Source organism: Mytilus edulis, chromosome 9 (genome assembly GCF_963676685.1).
Source record: "Mytilus edulis chromosome 9, xbMytEdul2.2, whole genome shotgun sequence".
In the NCBI taxonomy this organism is placed as follows: domain Eukaryota; kingdom Metazoa; phylum Mollusca; class Bivalvia; order Mytilida; family Mytilidae; genus Mytilus; species Mytilus edulis.
The window spans coordinates 63,771,330-63,797,623 of NC_092352.1; the positions used below are offsets into that span (position 1 = coordinate 63,771,330).

General features: G+C 31.9%; 1 protein-coding gene across 1 annotated transcript in view; it reads left to right on the forward strand.

The window, feature by feature from the left end:
• LOC139488803 (B9 domain-containing protein 1-like) overlaps positions 1-26,294 on the forward strand; it is a 55,270-nt gene that overhangs the window by 3,838 nt on the left and 25,138 nt on the right. Inside the window, exons 2-3 of the mRNA XM_071274724.1 lie at positions 13,795-13,863; positions 22,599-22,710. Of these exons, the coding sequence (XP_071130825.1) occupies positions 13,795-13,863; positions 22,599-22,710 (181 nt within the window). The remainder of the gene's footprint in view (positions 1-13,794; positions 13,864-22,598; positions 22,711-26,294) is intronic.

Here is a 26,294-nt window from a genome sequence, read left to right on the forward strand (position 1 = left end):
TTATACGACCGCAAATTTTGAAAAAATTTTCGTCGTATATTGCTATCACGTTGGCGTCGGCGTCGTCGTCGTCGTCGTCCGGCGTCCGAATACTTTTAGTTTTCGCACTCTAACTTTAGTAAAAGTGAATGGAAATCTATGAAATTTTAACACAAGGTTTATGACCACAAAAGGAAGGTTGGTATTGATTTTGGGAGTTTTGGTCCCAACATTTTAGGAATTAGGGGCCAAAAAGGGCCCAAATAAGCATTTTCTTGGTTTTCGCACTATAAGGGTCCAAAATTAAACTTTTGTTTGATTTCATCAAAATTGAATAATTGGGGTTCTTTGATATGCCGAATCTAACTGTCATGACTGTGTATGTAGATTCTTAACTTTTGGTCCCGTTTTCAAATTGGTCTACATTAAGGTCCAAAGGGTCCAAAATTAAACTTAGTTTGATTTTGACAAAAAATGAATCAGTTAGGTTCTTTGATATGCTGAATCTCAAAATGTACTTAGATTCTTGATTATTGGCCCAGTTTTCAAGTTGGTCCAAATCGGGGTCCAAAATTAAACTTTGTTTGATTTCATCAAAAATTGAATAAATGGGGTTCTTTGATATACCAAATCTAACTGTGTATGTAGATTCTTCATTTTTGGTCCTGTTTTCAAATTGGTCTACACTAAAGTCCAAAGGGTCCAAAATTAAACTTAGTCTGATTTTAACAAAAATTGAAATCTTGAAGTTCTTTGATATGCTGAATCCAAAAATGTACTTAGATTTTTTATTATGGGCCCAGTTTTCAAGTTGGTCCAAATCAGGATCTAAAATTATTATATTAAGTATTGTGCAATAGCAAGTCTTTTCAATTGCACAGTATTGCGCAATGGCAAGAAATATCTAATTGCACAATATTGTGAAATATCAAATTTTTTTTAAATTAGAGTTATCTTTCTTTGTCCAGAATAGTAAGCAAGAAATATCTAATTGCTAAATATTGTGCAATAGCAAGATTTTTTTTTAATTGGAGTTATCTTTCTTTGTCCAGAATCAACTTAAATCTTTGTTATATACAATATACAATGTATATTCACTTTTTACTACCAACTGATAAATTAAAATAATCTTTACCATTCAGTGATAACAAGCAGTTTTTTTACATCTTATTTCCTTATCTTATCTAAAATGTTTTTAGATAATGTATGTTGGACATTTGCCAGACATGACTATGATGTCATTTTCTATTTTTATTTGCCAATAACTTTATGTAAATAACTTCATTGGAAATTTGCCAATATAAAATGTTGCTGATGAAGTTTTTTTTATTGTTTTATACAATAAACAATGTATATTCACTTTTACTACCAACCAATCTTTACCATTCAGTGATAACAAGCACTTTATTTTACATTTTAATATTTTATGATGTATTTAAAAGAGTAGTTATTGTTGCAAACTCCATTAGAAATTTGAATTGATATCAGTTTTGGAAAAAGGGAAACGGGGATGTGAAAAAGGGGGGGGGGGGTTAAATTTTTCTCATTTCAGATTTCATAAATAAAAAGAAAATTTCTTCAAACATTTTTTTGAGAGGATTAATATTCAACAGCATAGTGAATTGCTAAAAGGCAAAAACAAACTTTTAAGTTCATTAGACCACATTCATTCTGTGTCAGAAACCTATGCTGTGTCAACTATTTAATTTTAGATTTAAAAAGTTTGAAGAAGAAATCTTTAATTGTAAAATTTGTAAAATCTTGACATTGTTTTGTGTAAAAAAAAAAACCCATGTAATGTCAAAAATTTGATCACAATCCAAATTCAGAGCTGTATCACGCTAGAATGTTTTGTCCATACTTGCCCAAACTGTTCAGGGTTCGACCTCTGCGGTCGTATAAAGCTGCGCCCTGCGGAGCACCTGGTTGATCATAACATAATAAGATCCAGAAGTAAATTTTTTAAAAATAAAATGCCTTTTTTTCTGTAATTTTACTTAAAAATGGTTTTTTGTAATAGTAAAAGTTCAATGATAAGTTAATATTGATATTAAAAGACCTCCGAACAAAAAGGGGTGTTCAGATCCCCGAGCCCGAAAGGGCGAGGGGATTTGAACAGCCCTTTTTGTGAGGAGGTCTTTTAATGTCAATATTAACTTAATCATTGAACTTTTACTGACTTACAAACCGTCAAAAATATAAGAAAAGTACATAAAAAGCACATGCAGAAACCTAATTCCCCTGAACTGGACGAGTCTAAATATGTTAAACTTAAATGATAGTTTAACAGTACTCAGACTGATATGTACAATTAACAGTTACCAAATTGACATGAAAACGGACCGATTTAATGGCAATACATCATATAGTTATTTATTTATGATAAAAAAAAAACCATCTAAATAACACCAAAGGATAGTTTTACAAAATTAGGGGTAAATTTATATTTTTTTAGCCAAATTTTCAGAATAACGATTTCTTACTAATAAATCAGGCGATCAAAACCCCCATACAGACCTCATTTATAACTGACCAATGAATAGTATGCCCAACAACTTCATGCTATATATACTTGATGTTTTTGATCTGTCAATAATCATGAAATAGAATCGTAAAGATCAGACCTTAAAAAACAGTAAGTAAACTCTTCCAACAATTAGCTTTTTATACAGCTTGTTTAAGAACTTCTAATCGGACAGTCCTAAATGCATTAGGTCCTTCACAATATTCATCCGGTAAATGTTCCTTTTGTTTCTAATTTAGTAATTTTCCTACATTAAGATACATGCGAATGCAAACAATTAGTTTTGTCTATTCAGTCCAATTAATTAATAGATCTTGCTTTATTTGGGTGGTTTTTTTTTTTGAATAAGAACTATGCATGCAAACTTCAATGAATAAAACAGTATCAAATTAGGTTCAGAGCGGATCCAGGATTTTGGAAAGGGGGGCGAAGTTCTGAAAGATCGGCGAGCGGAGAGAGGCGAAAAAATTTTGGGACCTTTTTGGGGCTAAAAATATAAAATAAGTATAATATGCACTTTTCAAACGGTTACTGGCGTGGGGCATATATATTTTGTAGTTGCTGTAAAGTGTAAGGGTTAGATATTTTCGATGCGGTATTCTTTCTAAATTGTCTATTATAAAATGATAGTATGGATTTATATGAACTGATAAATTTAATGTAGGACTTGTCAATAGAAAATAGACATGGAAAATTCTCGCTGTTTTGTTGTAAGTTAAGTTATCATAACTTCGCAGATTTCTTAATTGTTGTAAACAAGATATACGCCGGGGTAGTCAATGAAATTTACAATACGGCCGGCACAAGTTAAAAAAGACAAACAAGCAATTTCTTATTCAAACATGTTTGGTTGATATGTTTCACCCAACAAAATTAAGGGAAGTGATGAGTTCCAAATCAACCAAAGGCCAAGAATGAGTCTGAAATGACAACGAATTTATGAATGACGGTCGACAAATGGAGACATCAAGGCCACACCCATCAGGCAGGTCGCCGTCTGGTCTTGAAAAAAAGTATTTAATATATCAGTTCGGCGAAACAGACATTCCGTTCAGACATGCAAACCCCAGCCACCAAAAAAAAATGCCAGTTTTATTCATCATGTTCATTAAATGCAAAATAATTCTGTTGGAAATTTTTGTTTCTAATAGCAAAAACAGTGGACATGATTATTGTTGTCAATCCAGATACAGCCAGAATTTTTGTTTAAGGCAAAAATCAGAGTTATTTTTTCTCTCACAAATATCTCAAACTGTCTCCTCAAATCAAATGGTTCGCACCTTAGACTTTAAATATATCTAGAGCTTATACTGACTGGGGATCATTATTCAGCTATGTTATTTTAAAATTGGCTGGGGCATTTGGTGTTAAACATGTTTTCGTCGGTAAATAATATTGCCGTGGAACTTTTATTCATGTGAGTGTAATAGTCTATAGATTAGTTGGTGGAATAGTCAAATAGAAGTTAATACGTTCTTGCTCAATCCTGCGTCGCTTTGAAGGTGTCATGATTGCCATCCTCAGCCTAAGCAATGTGTTACTGTAATTTGAATTTCAAAATGACTAAGCGACGTTTTTTTTCGACGCGCTGTTCAACTCCACCATTGAGAATTACATGACTTTGACAATCAGTAAATTCCAGCGACAAATATCTTTATAAGTAAAGAATTGTTGCATAAAAATTAAATACTACAGTACACAAGAAATGGCAAAGTTCACGAAGTCTAGTCTAATTAATTATTTTACCAAAAAAAAAAAAAGCCCGAGCAAAAGGGGGGGGCGTACGCCCTCTACGCCCCCTCTGGATCCGCCACTGAGGTTTCACTGTCACGATCAAAAGTGTTGGGTGAGATATATTTGCAAGTTTAATATATTATATGAAAACAAACACTTTAATTTAGTCGTCCGTTATTCCCTTTTCATATCTAAATGAAGCTAAAACACCTAAAAAAAAACTTTTATCTTTATTAATTTTATCCTTGCCTGACCAAAAAAAAATCATATGTTATAAATCGTATTTAAACATTTGATAAGAACAATAGTAAAAAAATATTTAAAACTTTCGAATAAGCAGTCAGTAATGTGATAAACTGAAGAGACCCCCCCCCACCCCCCAAAAAAAAAACAACCCAAAACAAAACAACATAAAAATTTACATGGAAATTGTAAATTATAGCATTTTACAATATCTTGTCTTTGTGTGCTAAGTACTAGTACTGTAAGAGAGAAATTAATTAAATTGATTGATTGTTGTTTGCAAATACGTTCAGTAGCAAATATTTCATGCGTGTTAATGACTATAACACATAAATTTTAAATACAATAGGTAGGTCGTACAATAGGAGGTCGACAGTGAGGTTGGAGGTGAAACTTTAAAATACCTCTAGAAAATGGGGGTATATTGAATAAGGACAGAAATTAAGACTTAAAACAGCAGGCAATATTTGGACCACTCAAATAATAGATGCAAGAGTTTTTAATTTGATCCATAAAATCTACCCTGAAGTCGATCATCCATGTTTACGTGTAGTTTACAATATCATTTCACGCATTCAATTTAGGATATTAGATACTTTTAGCTCGCTTTAGTTACTGTAAAAAATCTCTGAAACTGTATTGTGTATTGTACTTTAGTTTTTGGTATGATATTCTGTACTACCGGTCACTACCGCTCTCCTGGTTGGTCTCGTTCGCCTCGAGAGCAGGAGGTCATTAAATTTGTTCGAATCCCGAACTGGTCAAACAAAGACGTTAATTGAATTGGTATTCTATTGCAACGCTTAACAAGTGGCATCATATAGTAAGAGCATAGACTGACAGAGTCGGAAATGTGTCCGGGTCGGGTGACTTTTCTTACTGCGAACTAATATATTGTGAACTTATACGATAAAAAAAAAACTCAGCTTGTCAGTCTATTAAAAAAACGGGGTTAATACTCTTATTATATTTACACGTAATCTTTCTGAATATTAATTTTATTCGCCGCTGGTCGTCATCCATTATCCATATTTATTTTACCGTTTTATTATACAGTGAAGTGTTTTTAGCTCACCTGGCCTAAAAGGCCATGTGAGCTTTTCTCATCACTTGGCGTCCGTCGTCGTCGTCGACGTCGTCGTCGTCGTTAACAATTTTTCAAACATCTTCTCCTCTGAAACTACTGAATGGATTTGAATGAAACTTAACATGGTTGTTCCTTAGTATATCCTGCACAAAATGTGCGCTTCGATTTTTGATCCGTCAAAAAACATGGCCGCAGTTACTCAAAATAGAACATAGGGGTCAAATGCAGTTTTTGGCTTATATCTCAAAAACGAAAGCATTTAGAGCAAATCTGACATGGGGTAAACATGTTCATTAGGTAAAGATCTATCAGCCCTGAAATTTTCAGATGAATCAAACAAACCATTGTTGGGTTGCTGCCACTTAATTGGTAATTTTAAGGAAATTTTGCAGTTTTTGGTCATTATCTTGAATATTATTATAGATAAAGATAAACTGTAAACAGCAAAAAAGATCAGCAAAGTAAGATCTACAAATAAGTTAATATGACCAAAATTGTCAATTGACCCCTTAAGGGGTTATTGTCCTTTAATGACAATTTTTCACAATTTGTTCATCATATTTGCTAACTTTAAAAAATCTTCTCCTCTGAAACTACTGAATGGATTTGGTTAAAACTTAGCATGATTGTTCCTTAGATTATCCTGCACAATGTGTGTGCTTTGATTTTTGATCCGTCAAAAAACATGGCCGCCGTTACTTAAAATAGAACATAGGGGTCAAATGCAGTTTTTGGCTTATATCTCAAAAACGAAAGCATTAAGAGCAAATCTGACAGGAGTAAAAATGTTCATTAGGTCAATATCTATCAGCCCTGAAATTTTCAGATGAATCAAACATCCAATTGTTGGGTTGCTGCCACTTAATTGGTAATTTTTTAGGAAATTTTGCAGTTTTTGGTCATTATCTTGAATATTATTATAGATAAAGATAAACTGTAAACAGCAAAAATGATCAGCAAAGTAAGATCTACAAATAAGTCAATTTGACCAAAATTGTCAATTGACCTCTTTAGGAGTTATTGCCCTTTAAAAACTTTTTTCACAATATGTTCATCATGTTGACTTACTTTAAAAAATCTTCTCTTTTGAAACTGCTGTATCAATTTCAGCCAAACTTAGGCTAAATGAGTTTCAGAGTTTCAGAGTATCTAGTATAAATTTTATATTTCATTTCCTTGTATGTCAAGAAACATAGCTCCTATGGCATGTATGGCTAAAATAGAACATAGGAGAAAATTATTTTTTTTTGCTTTTGAAGAAAATAGGATGATTCAAAGAACATTTAAATAAATTGAAAAGCCAAAATAATCATTGATGAGAGATTAAACCAAAAAAATTCAGGTGAGCGATTCAGGCTCTTGAGAGCCTCTTGTTCTTTTACTGGTATATATTAAAACTTCTTAAATTTTCACCAATCAAAATAAAAAAACGGCAGGTGAAATTTTTCAAACACTTGTGATTATTATATTTGACGGAAAATATTATTGAATTAACTCCGTATAACTATTATTTAGTCATGGGTCGGTTTTGAGCTTATTATTTTGTATACGGAATGTTCTATAAAAAAGACCGAATGTTGACTCTAAATATTTTTATTTATCTGTGTCTTTGGGTTGCTGTCGCATTCATGTATACCTTTTATCTCCTTTTATTCAAAACAAAGATTCGCTTGGGTATAGAAATATTGACATTTCTAGACCCCTCCCGTCCCACAGTATACCATTGCTAAATGGGTGCGTTCGTTTGGCTTATTGGTTATATAAATACGCAGCTTTGTCCGATCAAAAAATAATAAGAATGTATATCAGATGCCTGGTGCAATGAGAATTCCACGCTATCTTTACCTTAAAAAACATTAGAGGGAAAGACGATCTACGCACGAGTTGAATAATTGAAATGTGTAAACAATAAGAAAGGTCAGCTTAATCTTTTTTAAATAAGTCGCATGGCTGATTTTAACAACATTTTTTGTGTCTTTTGCTAGAACAATTGTAGATGAAATATAAATATAACAAAACCGATCAGCAAGAAAATATACATAAAAAAAAATGAAACGCTCAAAATAAGTTGAATCTTTTTTATAAATTGTTGTCAACCTTTTTTTATCATTTTTATTTTTTGTTGCTTTTATGTAACTATTATACCAGTCTGAGATATAAATAAACTTGAAACAGCAAATGTTGTCACCTAGACGAGACAGCCGTCATTGTACGCTTCAATATATGAGTTATTGCCACTCCATGAAGATTGTTTTTCTGTTCTAGTCCCTCCCCTATTAGTTTTGCTGGAAATTATACAATGTAACCCCTGATGTGTACTACGACAACGCGTTTTTAATATTAAAAAAAAAGATTAAATGCAAAGAGAAAAATGATGGAAGAAATGCTAAGATTTACGCATAAAAATTCAAATGTAAATAAAAATGAAATATATAAAAATTGGAAAACTGTTTGAGACTTTAATCAACTGAGGACAAATGATTATAAATCAACAAATGAAGCTGATTAATTTTTGTCGAGCCTGCAACTTTTGTTGCAGAAAGCTCGACATAGGGATAGTGATCCGGCAGCTACGGCGGCGGCGGTGTTAGCTAACTTCTTAAAAGCTTTATATTTTAGAAGGTGGAAGACCTTGATGCTTCATACTTTGTATATAGATGCCTCATGTTACGAAGTTTCCGTCAGTCACATGTCCAATGTCCTTGACCTCATTTTCATGGTTCAGTGACCACTTGAAAAAAAAGTTCAAATTTTTTGTAATGTTGAATTCTCTCTTATTATAAGTAATAGGATAACTATATTTGATATGTGCGTACCTTGCAAGGTCCTCATGTCTGTCAGACAGTTTTCACTTGACCTCGACCTCATTTCATGGATCAGTGAACAAGGTTAAGTTTTGGTGGTCAAGTCCATATCTCAGATACTATAAGCAATAGGGCTAGTATATTCGGTGTATGGAAGGACTGTAAGGTGTCATCTGACCTTGACCTCATTTTCATGGTTCAGTGGTTATAGGTAAATTTTTGTGTTTTGGTCTGTTTCTTTCGTACTATATGCAATAGGTCTACTATATTTGTTATATGGAATGATTGTAAGGTGTACATGTCTAGCGGGCAGATGTCATGTGACCTTGACCTCATTTTCATGGTTCAGTGGTTATAGTTAAATTTTTGTGTTTTGGTCTGTTTTTTTTCATACTATATGCAATATGTCTACTATATTTGTTGTATGGAATGATTGTAAGGTGTACATGTCTAGCGGGCAGATGTCATGTGACCTTGACCTCATTTTCATGGTTCAGTGGTCAAAGTTAAGTTTTTGAGTTTTGGTTTTTTTATCTAATACTATATGCCATAGGTCAACTATATTTGGTGTATGGAAATATTTTATGATCTTTATGTCAGTAGCGCAGGTTTCTTTTGACCCTGACATCATTTTCACGGTTCATTGCACAGTGTTAAGTTTTTTTGTGTTTTGGTCTATTTTTCTTAAACTGTAAGTAATAGGTCAACTATATATGTTGTATAGAAGCATTGTTAGCTGTACATGTCTGCCTGGCATGGTTCATCTGACCTTGACCTCATTTTCATGGTTCATTGGTCTTTGTTTAGTTATCTTGGTTAATGTTAAGTTTATGAGACAGTTGTAATAAAGCTTTATACTTAGGACTATCTACATAATATCAATGATTAGTATAGAAGGCGAGACATTTCAGCATGTGCACTCTTGTTTGCTCCTTTGTGTCCAGTGGCAAATATGTCATGCATGTTCACGACTAGATTCAAAGTGGATCAATTTAAAGCAAATGTTTACAAATTTATAGTGGCACTTTTTACAATAAGGCAGAGCGGTCACTAGAGGTAAAACGTATGCCGTAATAGAATAGATTTGAACCATAATGATCGAACTCGTAAGTTAAGCCCTCCTTCCCTCTTTTTTCTCCACGATAGACGAATGCCATAAACAAAACGTCATGAATTTACAATCAATAACGGCCACTATAAGTAAATGAGATATGGACTTTTTTATAAATTAATTCCTATTGCAGCCAACATCTCTCGGTTCGGGACAGGTTATTAATTTCCACAAAATATCGCCTAATTATGGATCGAAGATATTGAAGCAACCAAAAGCACTTTGAATCAAACAAGACTTAGTTCTTGAAATTGTAAATTAAGGTATTTTGCTGGGTGTTTTTTCACAATCCTATTTCGGACCCCCTGATTTTAAGAGGGCGTATCTAATTAGTCATGCCCGATTAACTTTATCTGAATTGAACCTCAACTTAAAGACCTACATCGGGTAAATAAGTTTGAGGTACAATAAGTAGACAATAGAAATCCTTTGTGAAATAAGATCGTCCCAGGTATCTTAGAAAATAAATTTGCGTTGAATTACAATGAAAAATGCACGAGCAGGTTTGTAAGCCGGGAAACATTACATTCACTCTTTGGTTAAAGTTTTTAAAATTTTAATAACTTTCTTAAACTATCCTGGGTTTGTACCCAACTTGGACAGAAGCTTGTTTATGATCAGAAGATAGTATCCAGAAGTAAATTTTGTAAAAAAAAAAATCCATTTTTTCTGTATTTTACTTTTAAATGGACTTAGATTTTCTGCCAGGAAACAACACATTCACTCTGTGGTTCAAGTTTTTAAAATTTTTATAACTTAATTCTTTTACTATTTTTGATTTGTACCAAACTTGGACAGAAGCTTGTTTATGATCAAAATCTAGTATCTAGAAGGTAATTTTGTTAAAATTTTGTTCCTGTTTACCTGTATACGTATTTTACTTATAAATGGACTTAGTTTTTCTTCCTGTTAACATTACATTTTTTGTTCATACAGTCTGCAGTTACAAGTTTTTAAAACATTAATTAGATTCATAAACTATCCTGGTTTTTACCAAACTTGGACAGAAGCTTTTTACAATCAAAAGATAGTATAAAATGCAATATTTTTATTGATTTTTTTCATAATTTTTGTTGACCTTGCGATTTACAGCAAAAGCAGGCGAGACACTGGGTTCTGCGGAACCCTTACAAATTTTTCCATTGATTCTTTCTGATTTACATTTAAAAGCAAAAAATACTGATATGGCAGGAGAAACTCACCAAACATGATTAGTAAATTATATGAAGTATTGTGCAATACATGTAGAAGGAAATCTTCAATTGCATAGTATTGTGCTATAGCACATTTTTGCACAAAAGCAAGAAATCTTCAATTGTGCAGTATTGCGCAATAGCACAATAGCAAGAAATCCTCAATTGCACAGTATTGTACTTATTGTGATTTGGTCTGTTTTTCTTAAATTATAAGCAACAGGTCAGCTGTATTTGTTGTATGGAATGATTGTAAGGTGTATATGTTGTCTGGCAGGTATACTCTGACCTTGACCTAATTTTCATGGTACATTGGTCAATGTTAAGTTTTCATGGTTAGTTTGTTTCTTAGATACTATAATTATAAGCAATATGAAATATGTCAACTCCCTTATCTAGATTTTCCATCAAACTTTTTAAAAAAATGCCATCGAATTCCATCATGTTGATGGAGTATTGGAACAACTTTCCATCAACTTTCCATCAATGCGGGAAAATGGTTGATGGAAATTGTTAGATGGAATTTGTGTTCATGATGATGGAAAATTGATGGCATAATTTCCATCTGATGGATAATTGATGGTATTTTTACCATCTGTCTAAGACTGATGGATAATTGATAGTATTTTTGCCATCTGATGGAAAACTGATGGTGTTTTTGCTATCAGATGGAAAACTGATGGAACATTTTCCATGAAATTGAAAACCAATGGAATATTTTCCATTACATGTAAAATGCATGGAAACTTGATGGAGAATCGACCATCAGATGGAATTTGATGGATGAATAAGGAAAATGTCTTTAGAAAATCATATATACCGGTATATATATATGGCATATTCTGTGATTTAATAAAACATTGTATTTGTTCTCTTCACACCTGTCACATGTGTGCATCTTTTATTTTAGTGCATGTCCTATTGAACTTGCTGTCCTTAAAGTTGAATTTGTTGATGGAAAATTCTGCAAAATAAAAATAAAAGATTCTAGCATATAAAAGAATAAGTTTAAATTATAAAGATATAAAGTTAGTTGCAGTTACATTCTTTCTCAATTCTGAAATTGTCAAACGAAAATAACACTTTTTGAAAAGATTTGTATAAATGTGTCACTTGCAGGGGCAATATCTAAAGAGGTTGTCCTTTCTTTTTATTTATGGTATACAAATGTCCGGTGTCTGTCACATGTTGCACCGTATCTCAAAAACAATTCATGATTATGGCTTAAAACTTTAAACACTTTTTTGTTATATTAATCTAAAGATCTGTATACTTTTTGTTGATGATTCATGGCGCAGTTGTTTATTTTGTTTTAATAATCATTGTACTATTAACATAATGGTACTGTTTAGATCATAATTTTGGTGGTTAGTGTACATACTATACATGGATATATATAAAGATATATTGTTTTGTCATTTGTTGATATATAAATGTCTTATTGTCAGTCATACCACAGATCTCTAATTTTATAGCAAAATTACTTTATTAGAAGTTCTATTTTATAAAACAAATAATGTTTTAAAATGAAACAAAATATGACTCCTGTCCTACATAATTCTATAATACAAATGTATGTTTATGCATATTTTTTGTGTCATATTGTCTCTTGTGGAGAGTTGTCTCATTGGCAATCATACCACATCTTCTTTATTAATATTTTTTATAAATCTATGGTACTTTTTTTCTAGACTCTTAAAAGTTAATAAACACTTTAGATATCACTATATATATATTGCTACTTTGAACTAAAAGAGCATGTACATATATTCAAAATGGTGGAAATTCTGATACGTATTGTACTTACCAAAAGATGTAATCCAAAATAAGTGTACACACTAATCTAATCCTAGATCCAAGAAACATATGTCATCAGAATAATACATCTGCACTGTTGAATGTCAATAGAAATTTTAAATTAGAACTTTTTGATTTTACATCCATTGTAAAATTCATGATTTGATCATGATAGAAGACATCTTTGCTTCTTGTCTGCTAGTTTTTGAAAGTTCAAATTTGAATTTGTTGATTTGTTGATTTGTTGAGGTTTGTTTAGGGGGTTGTGACAATCTGATTCCTTTGAAATGTACTTCTAATAAATATATACTATCTAAATCTTGAATAATTGCTGTATATTATATAAAAAATATGGATCAATTGTTTGTAGTTTATCTTTATGTTATAAGTTATAGATATTGCAGAAAAATGCATAAAAACATGTGCTCCCCTCATTTGGCCTCAAACTCTGTGTACATTTATGATGTCACATCCTGTACTCAAAGGTTAAAGAAAACAGATTGGCACCTGACACCTGTTTCTATCACCAGCTCATATTTCTAGTTGATGGAAAAATTCAGTCTTTCCATCAACAAAATATTCTAAGTCCAAATTCCATCCCACTTTCCATCAAAGAAAATGTTTAAGTCCAATTTCCATCAAACTTCTTTCATTTTCATCCTATTTACCATCAGATGGAATAAGTGCCATCATATTTTCCATCAGGGGGTAAAAATGCCATCCAATTTTCCATCAGAGGGTAAAAATGCCATCCAATTTTCCATCAGGGGTTAAAGATGACATCAAATTTTCCATCAAAAGAATGCTGATGGAAGTAACATTCCTAATTTCCATCATTCTTTGATGGATTTTTTTAGTTGGAGATGGAATTCTATCAAGTACCATCAAATTTCCATCAATTGTCCATCAAGTAATGATGGAAAATGAAGAAATTGATGGAAGATCTAGGGAAGAGTGAGTGAGTGAGTATATGTACATGTAATGCATAGATTGATTGTAAGGTGTACATGTTTGTCTGGCAATTGGTTCATCAGACCTTGACCTCATTTTCATGGTTCATTGGTAAATGTTTAGTTTTCTTGGTTAAGTCTATATAAGCAATACAAAATGTATGTCAACTATAATTGATGTACATGTATTTCTTGTTTGTCTTCATTTTCTTTGATCATGTTAGGGACTTAGGGTTATATGATACTTGTAGTAAAGCTTTATTTTTAGGACTATTATCACAAAATCAAATGTTAGTAAAGAAGACAAGACATTTCAGCGTGTGCACTATAATTAGAACACAAAATTTTCACCTTATCATTTTTAATTTTCAGTTCCCAGGCTTTGATGATATTTACTGTAAATACTGCTTACACTATGGTCCAGACTGGTTAATAACTTCTGTGAGTATATTTTTACAATATTTTTATACGACCGCAAAAAAATAATTTGGATCATATAATGGTATGATGTTGTCTGCGTCGTCGTCTGCGTTGTTGTCCGAAGACACATTTGGTTTCCAAACAATAATTTTTGTTAAAGCGAATGAATCTCTATGAAATTAAATGAGTAGGTTCAATACCACGAAAGGAATGTTGGGATTGATTTTGTAGATGATGGTCCCTACCTAACTTTAGTATAAGGCCACACCAATTTAATTCCTTATTCGACGGACCTGCCTGCACCTTTTTTTTTCAAAACAGATTTTTTTTTTCTTTTTTTTTCACGCTTCCCACATTTGGAAATGTAAGCATGTCCATTTCCCGTCAGTTTTTTGTTGTTGTAAACATTATAGAAAGATATTAACACTTGTTTTAAAATCACAGTCATTGTATATAATGATTTTGAACCTATAAGCACCCCACCACACTGTGTAAAAATTTGATTAAGCATTAAACCCATATATCCCAAGTGGGAGTGCTCCGATATAAATATATAACAGAGAAAAATACCTGTACAGAACAGGAACATCAGTTTTCTTCCCCCTTACTTACATTCCCCATCAAAAAAGTTTGTTGTTTATTGAATAAATTATGCAGAATTTCTGAAGGAGAACCCTTGCCTTAAAGACCAAACAGCCTATTGTTTATGCGCATCAACCAACACAACTTGGTAGTGACATAAAAGCTCTATGATGTTGTTTCTAGCAAAGAAAAAACGTCAAATAATAATGTCCTATTTCATGTTTTTCACGAATTCCAACATGGTGTACGCTTAAAAATACGTCGTCCAAGAAAAAAGGAATTAAACGTCGCGCTGATATCTAGTGGAAATTTAACATAAACTGACACGAAAGATACTACACTATATTTAACCTTAGGTTTGTTCCAGTAAAAATAAAAAAATATAAATTTTGATTTGACTTTTGCATTTGTGCCGATCTACATTTCTTTTTTTTTATTCTTTCACTTGCGTAGATTTTGTCTTTCATTTGCGCCAATTGTGTACAGGTAAATTAGATAGGTGGAAGTTATTTTTATGCCCCAATGATGGGCATTATGTTTTCTGGTCCGTCCGTCTGTCCCGCTTAAAGTTAGTTTGTGGTCAAGGTAGTTTTTGATGAAGTTGAAGTCTGGTTAAATATTCAGAAGGGTAGGCCAATAAAAAATAATTTAAGAAGTTTTGACATGCTGGCAAGAGTACATGTATGCATGTATAAATTAAACTTATTTTTGGATGATACTCGTAAAATAATGTCCGATCTTGCAATGAAGTTAAAATTTATTTATACTGCTTATTTGACGAAATCTTATAATAACTTAAAAAATAAAGTTATGACAAAGATTCATTGTCGTTTGTCATTTGTTTCGTTTCAAATTGTCTTAACCCTTTCCTCCATAGATTGTTTTTTTACATATAGTTACTTGATTCGCATAGGATTGTTTCAACTAAGGGACAAATTTGATTGTGGGAAAGAACTAGACAGTAGTTTCAGATATATAGGTCTAAATATTCAACATGAAGGCAATGATATATACTTACAACAACATGATTATACAGATGAACTGAAGCAAGTTGATAGAGCTGACATTAAGAATGGTATATATCCAGAAATTGTTGGTCAGTTACACTGGATTGCCACACAGAGTAGACCTGATTTGTGCTTTGATGTTTTGGATCTTTCTACTTCTGTACAGCTAAGTGAAGCTAAGACTCAATCAAAGTTGAATAAAGTAATCAGAAAAGCTAAAAACAATTCATACAAATTCATGTAAATGTTGGTTTCAAACTACCAATTTGCTATTTTTTTCAAATAGTGCGAGAGCAATGAAAGTTTGTACTATGACATCAGATTCAATGTTCTGAAGAAGACAACTCTTTTCTTCAAAACGAACGAGAAAAAAACATGAAAATTGCTCATACCTTTTTTGAAAGGTAGGTGACAGATGGCACTTTCCTTCTTGAAATGTTTATGAAGAAATCACTGGTACCGTTAGATATTTTTTTTAAACTTGAAACGTTTTTCATTCTTACATTTTACTTTTGGGGGAATGAAATACATCATATTTTTAAAGATCAAAACAATATGAGTCTTAAACTCTTGAACCTATATTTGATAGACATAAATCTACTGTTTATATATATAATTAACGTGAAGCAATAATTATGCTTGTAGGTTTGATATAAAGGAATGTTTTGAGAGTTTAGATTACAAGCAAATACTATGTTAGTATTCGGGAAAACACGAAACTGCGGTTGCTATAGTGACAAAACTAAGTGGGTGACCCCTAATTTTTTTCGTCATATTTTGTTCCTTAAGGGCTTCCGATACAGTTTTTTGATATAATGTAATTTTTATAGTTTTGAAATATATGTTGTATATATAGGCCTTGGCGAGTAATAAAATAAAACACAAAATAAAACATAGGTAACCGTGCTCGTTTTCGAGAAAATTGAGGCTGAAAATTGGAGAAGAGCAATCTTATAAAAAAGGTAGGCAATGTTTTTAAATTTTTGGAGCAAACATTCTTCGTTGTAAATTATTAAGATCGGGTTCAATTTGAAACTATGATAAGTGCAACAATAAGGAAAAAAATAAAGCCATACACGAATGACTATACAATTATTCAAGCCTTGCTTGACATTGCAGACCAGATGCTCAAAGTGGTATTTTTTTAATCCAGTAAATATTGAAATAAAGTGTTTCTGAAAATGTCATTTTTATCATTTAATTTTCTGCATAAACTGCATTTTGTCATGCTTTCTCCAAATCTCAAATAAAAAATATATGTCACTGTGCTAGATTCTTTGGTAAAAGCGATTTATCATAAAAATTGCATCTCAAGAAAAGTGATTACAGACTGTTGATAACTTTTACGGCTTTTAAAATTAAAGAATCGTCAATTTAGAACTTGACATACAGGTACATGTACTGTACACACTCATGTATTAACTTATGTATTAAAATGTATACCATATCATGCATATGTTGACCTCTAGATGTTGTTTTTGTTTGTTTTGTTTTGTTTGGTGGGCTGCTGTTTCATTACAATACTCCTTTAAATCCATCTATTCACGTTTTAATCACTTTTTATACGACCGCAAAAATTGAAAATCACGTTGGCGTCGTCGTCGTCCGAATACTTTTAGTTTTTGCACTCTAACTTTAGTAAAAGTGAATAGAAATCTATGAAATTTTAACACAAGGTTAATGACCACAAAAGGGAGGTTGGGATTGATTTTGGGAGTTTTGGTCCCAATATTTTAGGAATTAGGGGCCAAAAAGGGCCCAAATAAGCATTTTCTTGGTTTTCGCACTATAACTTTAGTTTAAGTAAATAGAAATCTATGAAATTTTGACACAAGGTTTATGACCACAAAAGGAAGGTTGGGATTGATTTTGTATGTAGATTCTTAATTTTTGGTCCCGCTTTCAAATTGGTCTACATTAAGGTCCAATTAAAGGGCCCAAAATTAAACTTAGTTTGATTTTAACAAAAATTGAATCCTTGGGGTTTTTTGATATTCTGAATCTTAAAATGTACTTAGATTTTTGATTATTGGCCCAGTTTTCAAGTTGGTCCAAATTGGGGTCCAAAATTAAACTTTGTTTGATTTCATCAAAAATTGAATAATTGGGGTTCTTTGATATGCCAAATCTAACTGTGTATGTAGATTCTTAATTTTTTGGTCCTGTTTTCAAATTGGTCTACATTAAAGTCCAAAGGGTCCAAAATTAAACTAAGTTTGATTTTAACAAAAATTGAATTCTTGGGCTTTTTTGATATGCTGAATCTAAACATGTACTTATAGATTTTTGATTATGGGCCCAGTTTTCAAGTTGGTTCAAATCAGGATCCAAAATTATTATATTTAGTATTGTGCTATTATAGCAAGAAATCTTCAATTGCACAGTATTGTGCAATAGCAAATATTTTTAATTGCACAGTATTGCGCAATAGCAAGAAATATCTAATTGCACAATATTGTGCAATAGCAAGAAATTTTCAATTGGAGTTATCTTTCTTTGTCCAGAATAGTAGTTGAATCAACTTAAATCATTGTTTTATACAATATACAATGTATATATATTCACTTTTTCTACCAACTGATAAATTAAAACAATCTTTACAAACATTTTTTTGAGAGGATTAATATTCAACAGCATAGTGAATTTCTCAAAGGCAAAAAAAATATTTTAAGTTCATTAGACCACATTCATTCTGTGTCAGAAACCTATGCTGTGTCAACTATTTAACCACAATCCAAATTTAGAGCTGAATCCAGCTTGAATGTTGTGTCCATACTTGCCCCAACTGTTCAGGGTTCAACCTCTGCGGTCGTATAAAGCTGCGCCCTGCGGAGCATCTGGTTAGAATTTCACATTAATTCTTAAAATTAAACTTTTTTTTCAGGACAATGATTACAATTGAATAAAATTTGGAGGCTCCTAAACAGTTTTAAAATTCACAGTTTTTATAGCTGACTATGCGGTATGGGCTTAGCTCATTGTTGAAGACCGTATGGTGACCTATAGTTGTTAATTTCTGTGTCAAGTTTGTCTCTTGTGGAGAGTTGTCTCATTGGTGATTATACCACATCTTTTTTTTTATGTTGTCAGAAAACAAAAGCAAAATCTTACAAAGGAGAATCTTCAATATGCTAAAGGATGTTTTTGTCCAGACAGAGAAACTATACATTGTACCATAATTTTGAAATTTTTGATTTGGCAAAAACGATTGAATTAGTAGCGAGAGTACTGGTCATATTACCCATGCGTAATTTCATTGGTAAATAACTATATGGTTTTTTTTTCACTACAGCTCAACGCATTGCGGGGTACATAAAATATCGCACGTTCATTCCTCTGTCTGTCCCTCTGGTCCTTATGTTTAATTAGATTTTCAAGTGTTCAATTCTTGCCAAACTATAAAACTGATATCGTATGGACACGTTCAAAAATCAATGCATATCAACTATTCTTTAAAAGAGTTATGCCATTCGTAAATATTAATTATATTTGAAATTGCATTGTATTTGCTGTCATTTCTCTTATATATAAAAAAATTAAAGAACAAAATAAACAGCTGCGCTACGCATATGATACGCCCGTTGTCTTAATAAAACATAATACATGTTTTTAAAATAACACAGGGGTTGTACAGGAAGTCATGCTGAGTATATCCTGACTCATTCCTTGTTCTTACTCAAAAGGAAGTTTGCATACCACAACATGTTTTCTATGATACCAAATTGAAGCTCAATAAATATTCACTGAGAACTCAAAATGAATTAAAGAATCATCACGAAAAAATATACAGGTCTTAAGAATGATTTAACTAACAAGTATGTGTCATTTTTTTATGCAATAATATTCAAAAGTTTCTGAGATGGGGCGCGACATGTGAAAACCTCCTCTTTTTTCATAAACTCAATAACTCTAAAATAAAATTTGAATCGTCCTCAAAAAATATACAGACCTTCAGATTCATATAACTAAGAAGTGTGTAAAGTTTTAAGTAATAATCATTAATCGTTTTTGAGATACAGCGCGGACTGTGAAAAAACACCCCTGTTTTAGTTACTCAAAAAGTTCACCAAAAAGAAAACAGATCGTTTGACCATCATGAAAAAAACCCATGTTCAGTTTAATGACATTATAGGATAATATGCTGTACCATGTTTACGACGGACAGACGGACGCAGGGCATTTGTATACCATAATACGTCTCGTCAAATTTTTACGGGCTTATAAAAATATTGTTGACTATTGCGTGCCTTATGAATTTTCCTTGGAGTTCAGTATTTTTGTGATTTTACTTTATTAGATAAAATACGTGCTACATGGAGGTAATAGGAACTTTGTTCTTTTATTAAAGTTGTATCATTGTTTATATTAACGGAATACCATTATTTATCTAACATAGGTAAATTGAATAAATTGTTCTTAGTGTACCTTAATTTTCGGTATTAGTTTAAAAATATCATTGTTGGTTTTCTGTGTTGTAATAAAATGACAGAAATTCGGATCTGGACTTAATCATGGATAATGAATGAAAATAAAAATGTCCTCTGCTTGAACATTATTTTTTTACATCAATTTGGGAATCAGGATATGTTTTTACAACAAATACTACTAGTAGTTCAAATAATAATGACAGTAAGGAAGGGTATATTACATATTTGCTTTGGTGGCCCGCCTTCCTGTGACGCGTGCAAGAAACAAAAATATATAATAGCCTTTCAAAACGTTTGAACTAGAAAAATACCACAACCCCTCCAGCCTTTTGAAGTGCAATGATCATTCCATAAACATTTTCCTTCTGAATTTACCATTTTTTTTTAGACAAAAACTATATCATAATTCGTCCTGAACATGCATGAAATATTTGCCAGTGGACGTTCAGCAAGCAACAATCAATCAATGTATAGGACATAGTCTTGGTATAAAGCTGGCATTAAATGTAGCGCCTTTCTAATATCAAAAATGATAATTGACATGCATTACATGTAAATTAGTTACACCAAAAGGGTCAGTCATCTTGAGATTGCTGACTATACAATATTTTGTTGAAGATCTCACAGAAACAGTAATGTTTTTTATTTCTTATGATTTTCATGATTTTATTAGACTGTTATCATGTTAAAATCAAATGCGCTAATATTAATGGTTTAGAAATTAGATGCGGGAGAAACAGAAATTAGAGCATGGAAAAATCTACATTATGTTTCTTGTGACGTTTTGCGGAATTCAAACGCTTAACGTCGTGCCAAGAGTTAATTCCCTTGAAACTGTATCGGATGCCCTTAAATCATGAAATACATTCTCACAAAATTTTAAAGAAAAATCACTGGTAGAACTGAATAGGCTGTTTGGTCTTTAAACTGCAATTATATAATTTGTATGTTGAGGAAACAAAACTATCCATATACCCGCTGCATGTTCATGCACCTGGCTGCCCTGATTGATTCAGTGGTTATCGTTTGTTGAAGTTGAACATGTAGGAATAAGGGGCCAAAAAGAAGCATTTTTCTAGTTTACAGAAAATAACTTGTGTTTAAGTGTATGGATCTCTCTGAGATTATACTACAAGGTTTCTAACTACAAAGGAAAGGCTGGAATTGAGTTTTGAGGTTCTTGCTCCAAGGGGGGTTTCAATAAGTTGGGGGCCAAAAAAGGGGCCCAAATAATCATTTTTGTTGTTTTCAGTCAATTATAACTTGTGTTTTAGTGTATAAATTTCTCTGAAATTATACCACAAGTGTCCATACTACAAAGGGATGGTTATTGGAGGGTTATGGCTCAAATCTTTTAGCAAATAGGGGCAAAAAAGGGAGAAAACAAGGGTTTTTCTGGATAAAGGACAATTTAGACAATTTAAAAGCAGTGTAAGGAAGGTAATCAATTCCATTTAATGAATACTGTTTTATATATATGTTTGATTACCTCCCTTACACTGTTTGAAAATTATATATTAAAAAATAAAGATTATCTTGAGATAATTTTCTGTAAAGAAATTTGTATGCCCCACCTAAGATAGTACGTAGAGGGGCATTATGTTTTCTGGTCTGTGTGTCTGTTCTTTCGTGTTCCGTCCGTCTGTCCTTCCATCCGGTACGTCCTTCCGTCCGTTCGTCCCTCCACCCGTTCGTCCCGCTTCAGGTTAAAGTTTTTGGTCAAGGTAGTTTTTGATGAAGTTAAAGTCCAATCAACTTGAAACTTAGTATACATGTTCCCTGTGATATGATCTTTCTAATTTAAATGCCAAATTAGAGTTTTTACCCCAATTTCTCGGTCCACTCAACACAAAAAATAATAGTGCGAGTGGGGCATTTGTGTACTATGGACACATTCTTGTTAGAAGTTACTATTAATTAATATCAATTTTAACCATGACTGCATGTATGACATTTTATATTTTATGATGTATTTAGATAAGTAGTTATTGTAGCATACTCAATTAGAAATTTGAATTGAGATTATTTTTGGAATAAGGGAAAGGGGAGGTGAAAAAAAATTGGGGAGGGGGAGGGTACAATTTTTCTCATTTTATATTTCAGAAATGAAAAATATTTTTTTTCAATTTTTTTTTTTTTTTTTGAGGAAATTAATATTCAACAGCATAGTGAATTGCTCAAAAGCAAAAAACAATTTTAAAGTTCATTAGACCACATTCATTCTGTGTCAGAAACCTATGCTGTGTCAACTATTGATGATAAATGAGATAAATGTATTATTTTTTCGATTTTCAGTTTAAGCTCATCAAGCCAGAGTTGTATGCAAAATTTTGCTTAAATCTGTGACATAGCCTATTTACTGTACATTATAACTTTACCTTAAGATCAACTATTTCTAGCAACTTTTTGCAAGCAATGTATCAACAAATAAAGGTTCTTTTAGTGAAATTGATGTAAAATGCTTAAGTGTTTTTGTTGTGCTCCACACCGTAAAGAACTTTCACACTTCGCTGGTCCCTAAATATAACTTAAGTTTGCCTCAACCAAATTTTATTACAAAATTAAGCACTTTAGCTATGTTCATTAGCACAAAGCACAGATCAAATTTGAATTTGGGTAGCATTACTTTAACCAATCTTCAGTTATATTCCTTTATTGTGGTATAAAATTATATTGCAAGCAGTGGCATCATATGTGTCACATGGACACATTCTCCATTTCTTGTTATTATCTTGAACAGGGTTTAGAAGATGGTATAACACAGATGACAAAGAAAAGTAGAGATGAACGTCAACAGTTTGTATGGAATTTTCCTTTAGATGTCACATTCAAAAGTACAAATCCACATGGTTGTAAGTGTCAATATATATATGTATTGGTTAAGTTATTTTACAAGACAAATTGAGATAATGTCTTATTACCTAATAAAAAGGTGAAATATCAGTCACTCAAATAAAGACATAAGAAACTAAAGGCTTCAAAATCAGTGTAAATAAATAATCTTGTAAAAATATGCCATATTAATGTTTATGTTGACATCAGAATAAAAAAGCCTCAACCCCAAATGGCCCTCCCAAAAGCAGTAATTAGTATATTATAAGACTGATGAAATTAATTCTATGTGTAGACATCAATTTTCCTGTTTATCATCATCGTCCATTCTGTTTTTCTCTATAATAAAAATATATATTTTTCCAAATATTTATAAAAGCAGAAAATATAAGAAATGTTTTTCTTTTGACAGTAAGTTTGGTTCAAATGCATCAAAACCAAGCAAAATTACATTGTTGATCTATTATTTAGTTATAGGAAGATGCAGATATAAATATGAGATATATTTTGCTAATCAAATCCCCTGGTTTCATTAGCAATTAACAACACAGGGAGGAACCTTAACGTCATTGTTGTAGCGCTAAGGGACATTGTTCACAACCAGTAGTGAAAAAAAATATTTAGTGCCAATGAGACAACTCTCCATCCAAATAACAATTTACATGTATAAAAGTAAACCATTATAGGTCAATGTACGGCATCCAACACAGAGCCTTTACTCACACCGAACAACAAGCTATAAAGGGCCCAAAATTACAAGTGTTAAAACCATTCAAACAGGAAAACCAACGGTCTAATTTATATAAAAAACGAGAAACACGTATAAATTACATAAACAAACGACAACTACTGTACATCAGATTCCTGACTTAAGACAGGTGCAAACATTTGCAGCGGGATTAAACATTTCAATGGTACCAAACCTTTTCCCTTTTTCTGAAACAATAGCATAACATCACAACATAGAAAAACACACGATAAAATATCAATTGGAAGGCTTAACTCAATCAAAAAACGTAAATTAACACACTATGAACGAATAAATTTGATCTGCAATACCTGAATGCAAATGCACAGTTAATAAAATATTAGATACAAACATTCAAGGCCAAAAAGCATACAAACAAGTCCAAACTAAGCCATGGGAAAACACCCATATTTAACCCTTTCGAAAATAATCACAATTGAAAAAAACCGGTTTTGGTAATATACAGGTAAATGAAAAATACCTTTGTTTTTTTAGGTATACTACTTATGTGTAATAATAAGGAATACCAAGACAGTTCTGTCATATAAATACATCATTTAACACTAAATACAAATTGGGGTGAATATCAACAATAAAACTATACAATTAGTCTCAGCTAGCTAAAACTTCTCTTTACAGATTTAAGGAGAATTAATAATCTTGATGTTCATACAAATGTAGTACGAAGAAGTGAAAATTAGTATATATTCCAAATAATCAAAGCTGGTATATAGACAAGATCCATATTAATATAAAATAACAAAAAAGCATTATAAACAGTATAAACAGGTCGAATAAACAAGAAAATACGATATGAGAGTACTCGCAGTTACTGACAGCTAAATGTAATTAAAAGCCAAAAACAGTTATTGCGAACCAAATGAAAGTTTACCACAGATTCGTCTGCTCTTGACCAAGGTACTGTACATGTACATTCAGAAATTATTGTGTGCATTTATTATTGCGATTTTTGTTAAATTGACAAATATGCAAGATTAATTATTGCGATGACAGGAAAATCTGCATACAGATATATGTATCACACGCCTGGTAAACCATCTAATCTCAACCAAATGGTTGAGACGTAAAAAAGTATTCTGGCACTTCCTGTTGAGCTTTTCTGGTTCAAAATATTGAAAATAAACACAGGGTAGGTTGAATTTTCGTCGATTTACTGAAAATCAATGACTTTTTTGTAAAATCGGAGAATGTCATGCCATAGATAAATAATAATTGTAACTAATATGTCTCTTCTTGGTGTAAAATATTTCTAATTGAAGTCACGATCACTTTTTCCTACGGATTACAATGTTTACATTCTTTAAATTGGATAGAACTGCTATGATATTAATGACTTAGCAAGAAAATATGTCAATTATTTGTGTGTTTTTTTAGGCTTTACGAAAACCACGTCTGTAAATTGCACAAATATTTGTTTGTCAAGCCTACTAGTCCTCTGAGCAGAAAAATAAAAAATATAAATGGTTGAGATATAAAGGTATTGGTTGAGTCTTTCTGTCACAATGTTGATCAGACTTTCTGGTTGCGCTGTACTATTCGAGTTTACCTTTTTTTACGGTTAACCTGATTCATGTTTTCTGTCTGTGGTAACATAAAATTTAAATACAGATACAATTTTAAACATTGCCGATAGAAAAATGCATGCCTTACAAATATAAATAAGATTATTTTAAAATTGTTATCTATTAATATGATTTGGATGAATTCGATTTCTAATAGACATTATTTAATGCCGAAAATACGTACATTTAAAAAGAAATAAAATAGTTAAAAACTTAACAATCGAACAGGACCCCTTTTCTAGGTTTATTTTTTCGTACACATTATTTCAGGGGTAGTACTTCATTTGCCACAGCGAAATAGGCCCTCGCCGGTCTCACTCACCGGCAAGCAATCAGCGGGTCATCAAAGTTTGGCGGGAAGCGTAATTTTAGATAAATTGTCGGAATTTGAAAGGTGAAGAAATTTAATTTTTTTTCAATCAAATTATATTATATGATACTGCATTGGTCAACTTTGACGATAATAAATCGCCATGCTATATTTTATTTTCAAGTTTATAAAATTTATTTTGGAGAAACGTTTTTATGATGAATAAGGCCTAAGAAAAAAAGATTGCATTTTAAAAATATATATTTATATTGTTAACAGGTTCATTTTTTATGTTCCCTAGCTTAGAGAGCAAACCAGTATAAATTTGAACTTCTGTCACCATCTTTATATCAGCCGTTTCCACTCGTTTTATTTTCAGTTTTATTTAACCCGGTCACGTGATAGGGCGAACAGGGCATAGCCCAACCTAGAACAAATGAAGCAGCCTCTTTAAAAGGTGGTGATAATTTAAAAGTGAGTAAAAGATGTCATTTTTGTCATTATAATACTTATCACAAAAAAAATATGATTCGATTTTAAAATTGCTTTGTAAGAATTATAAGAGACGTCCAACTTAGTGTAATCACAGGTGTTGTATTAAAATAATTAAAACTTAGATGTTTGTTTACAACTGCATTCAGGGCACATACTTAATATTTGGTAGTATTCAGCAACATTTATATCATAACCCGGGTCCCGTCACACTAGGCCGTGATCGCACTACGATCTCTAAAAAAATAATGATATTGACGATCGTAGTGCAGTATAGTTGTGTTACGGTCTTGATGAGGTCTTGGTGATCGTGTTGAGAGTAGCAAACTTTAAACATGTTCAAAATAATCGTGATGCGTTCGTGGCAAAATCAGGTCGCAGTTCTGTTCTAGTCGTAGATTTTTTTAGCCGTGGAACTGTCATGATCAGTTCTAGGTAGAACTTACCAATGACCAAATCAGTTTTTGGTTA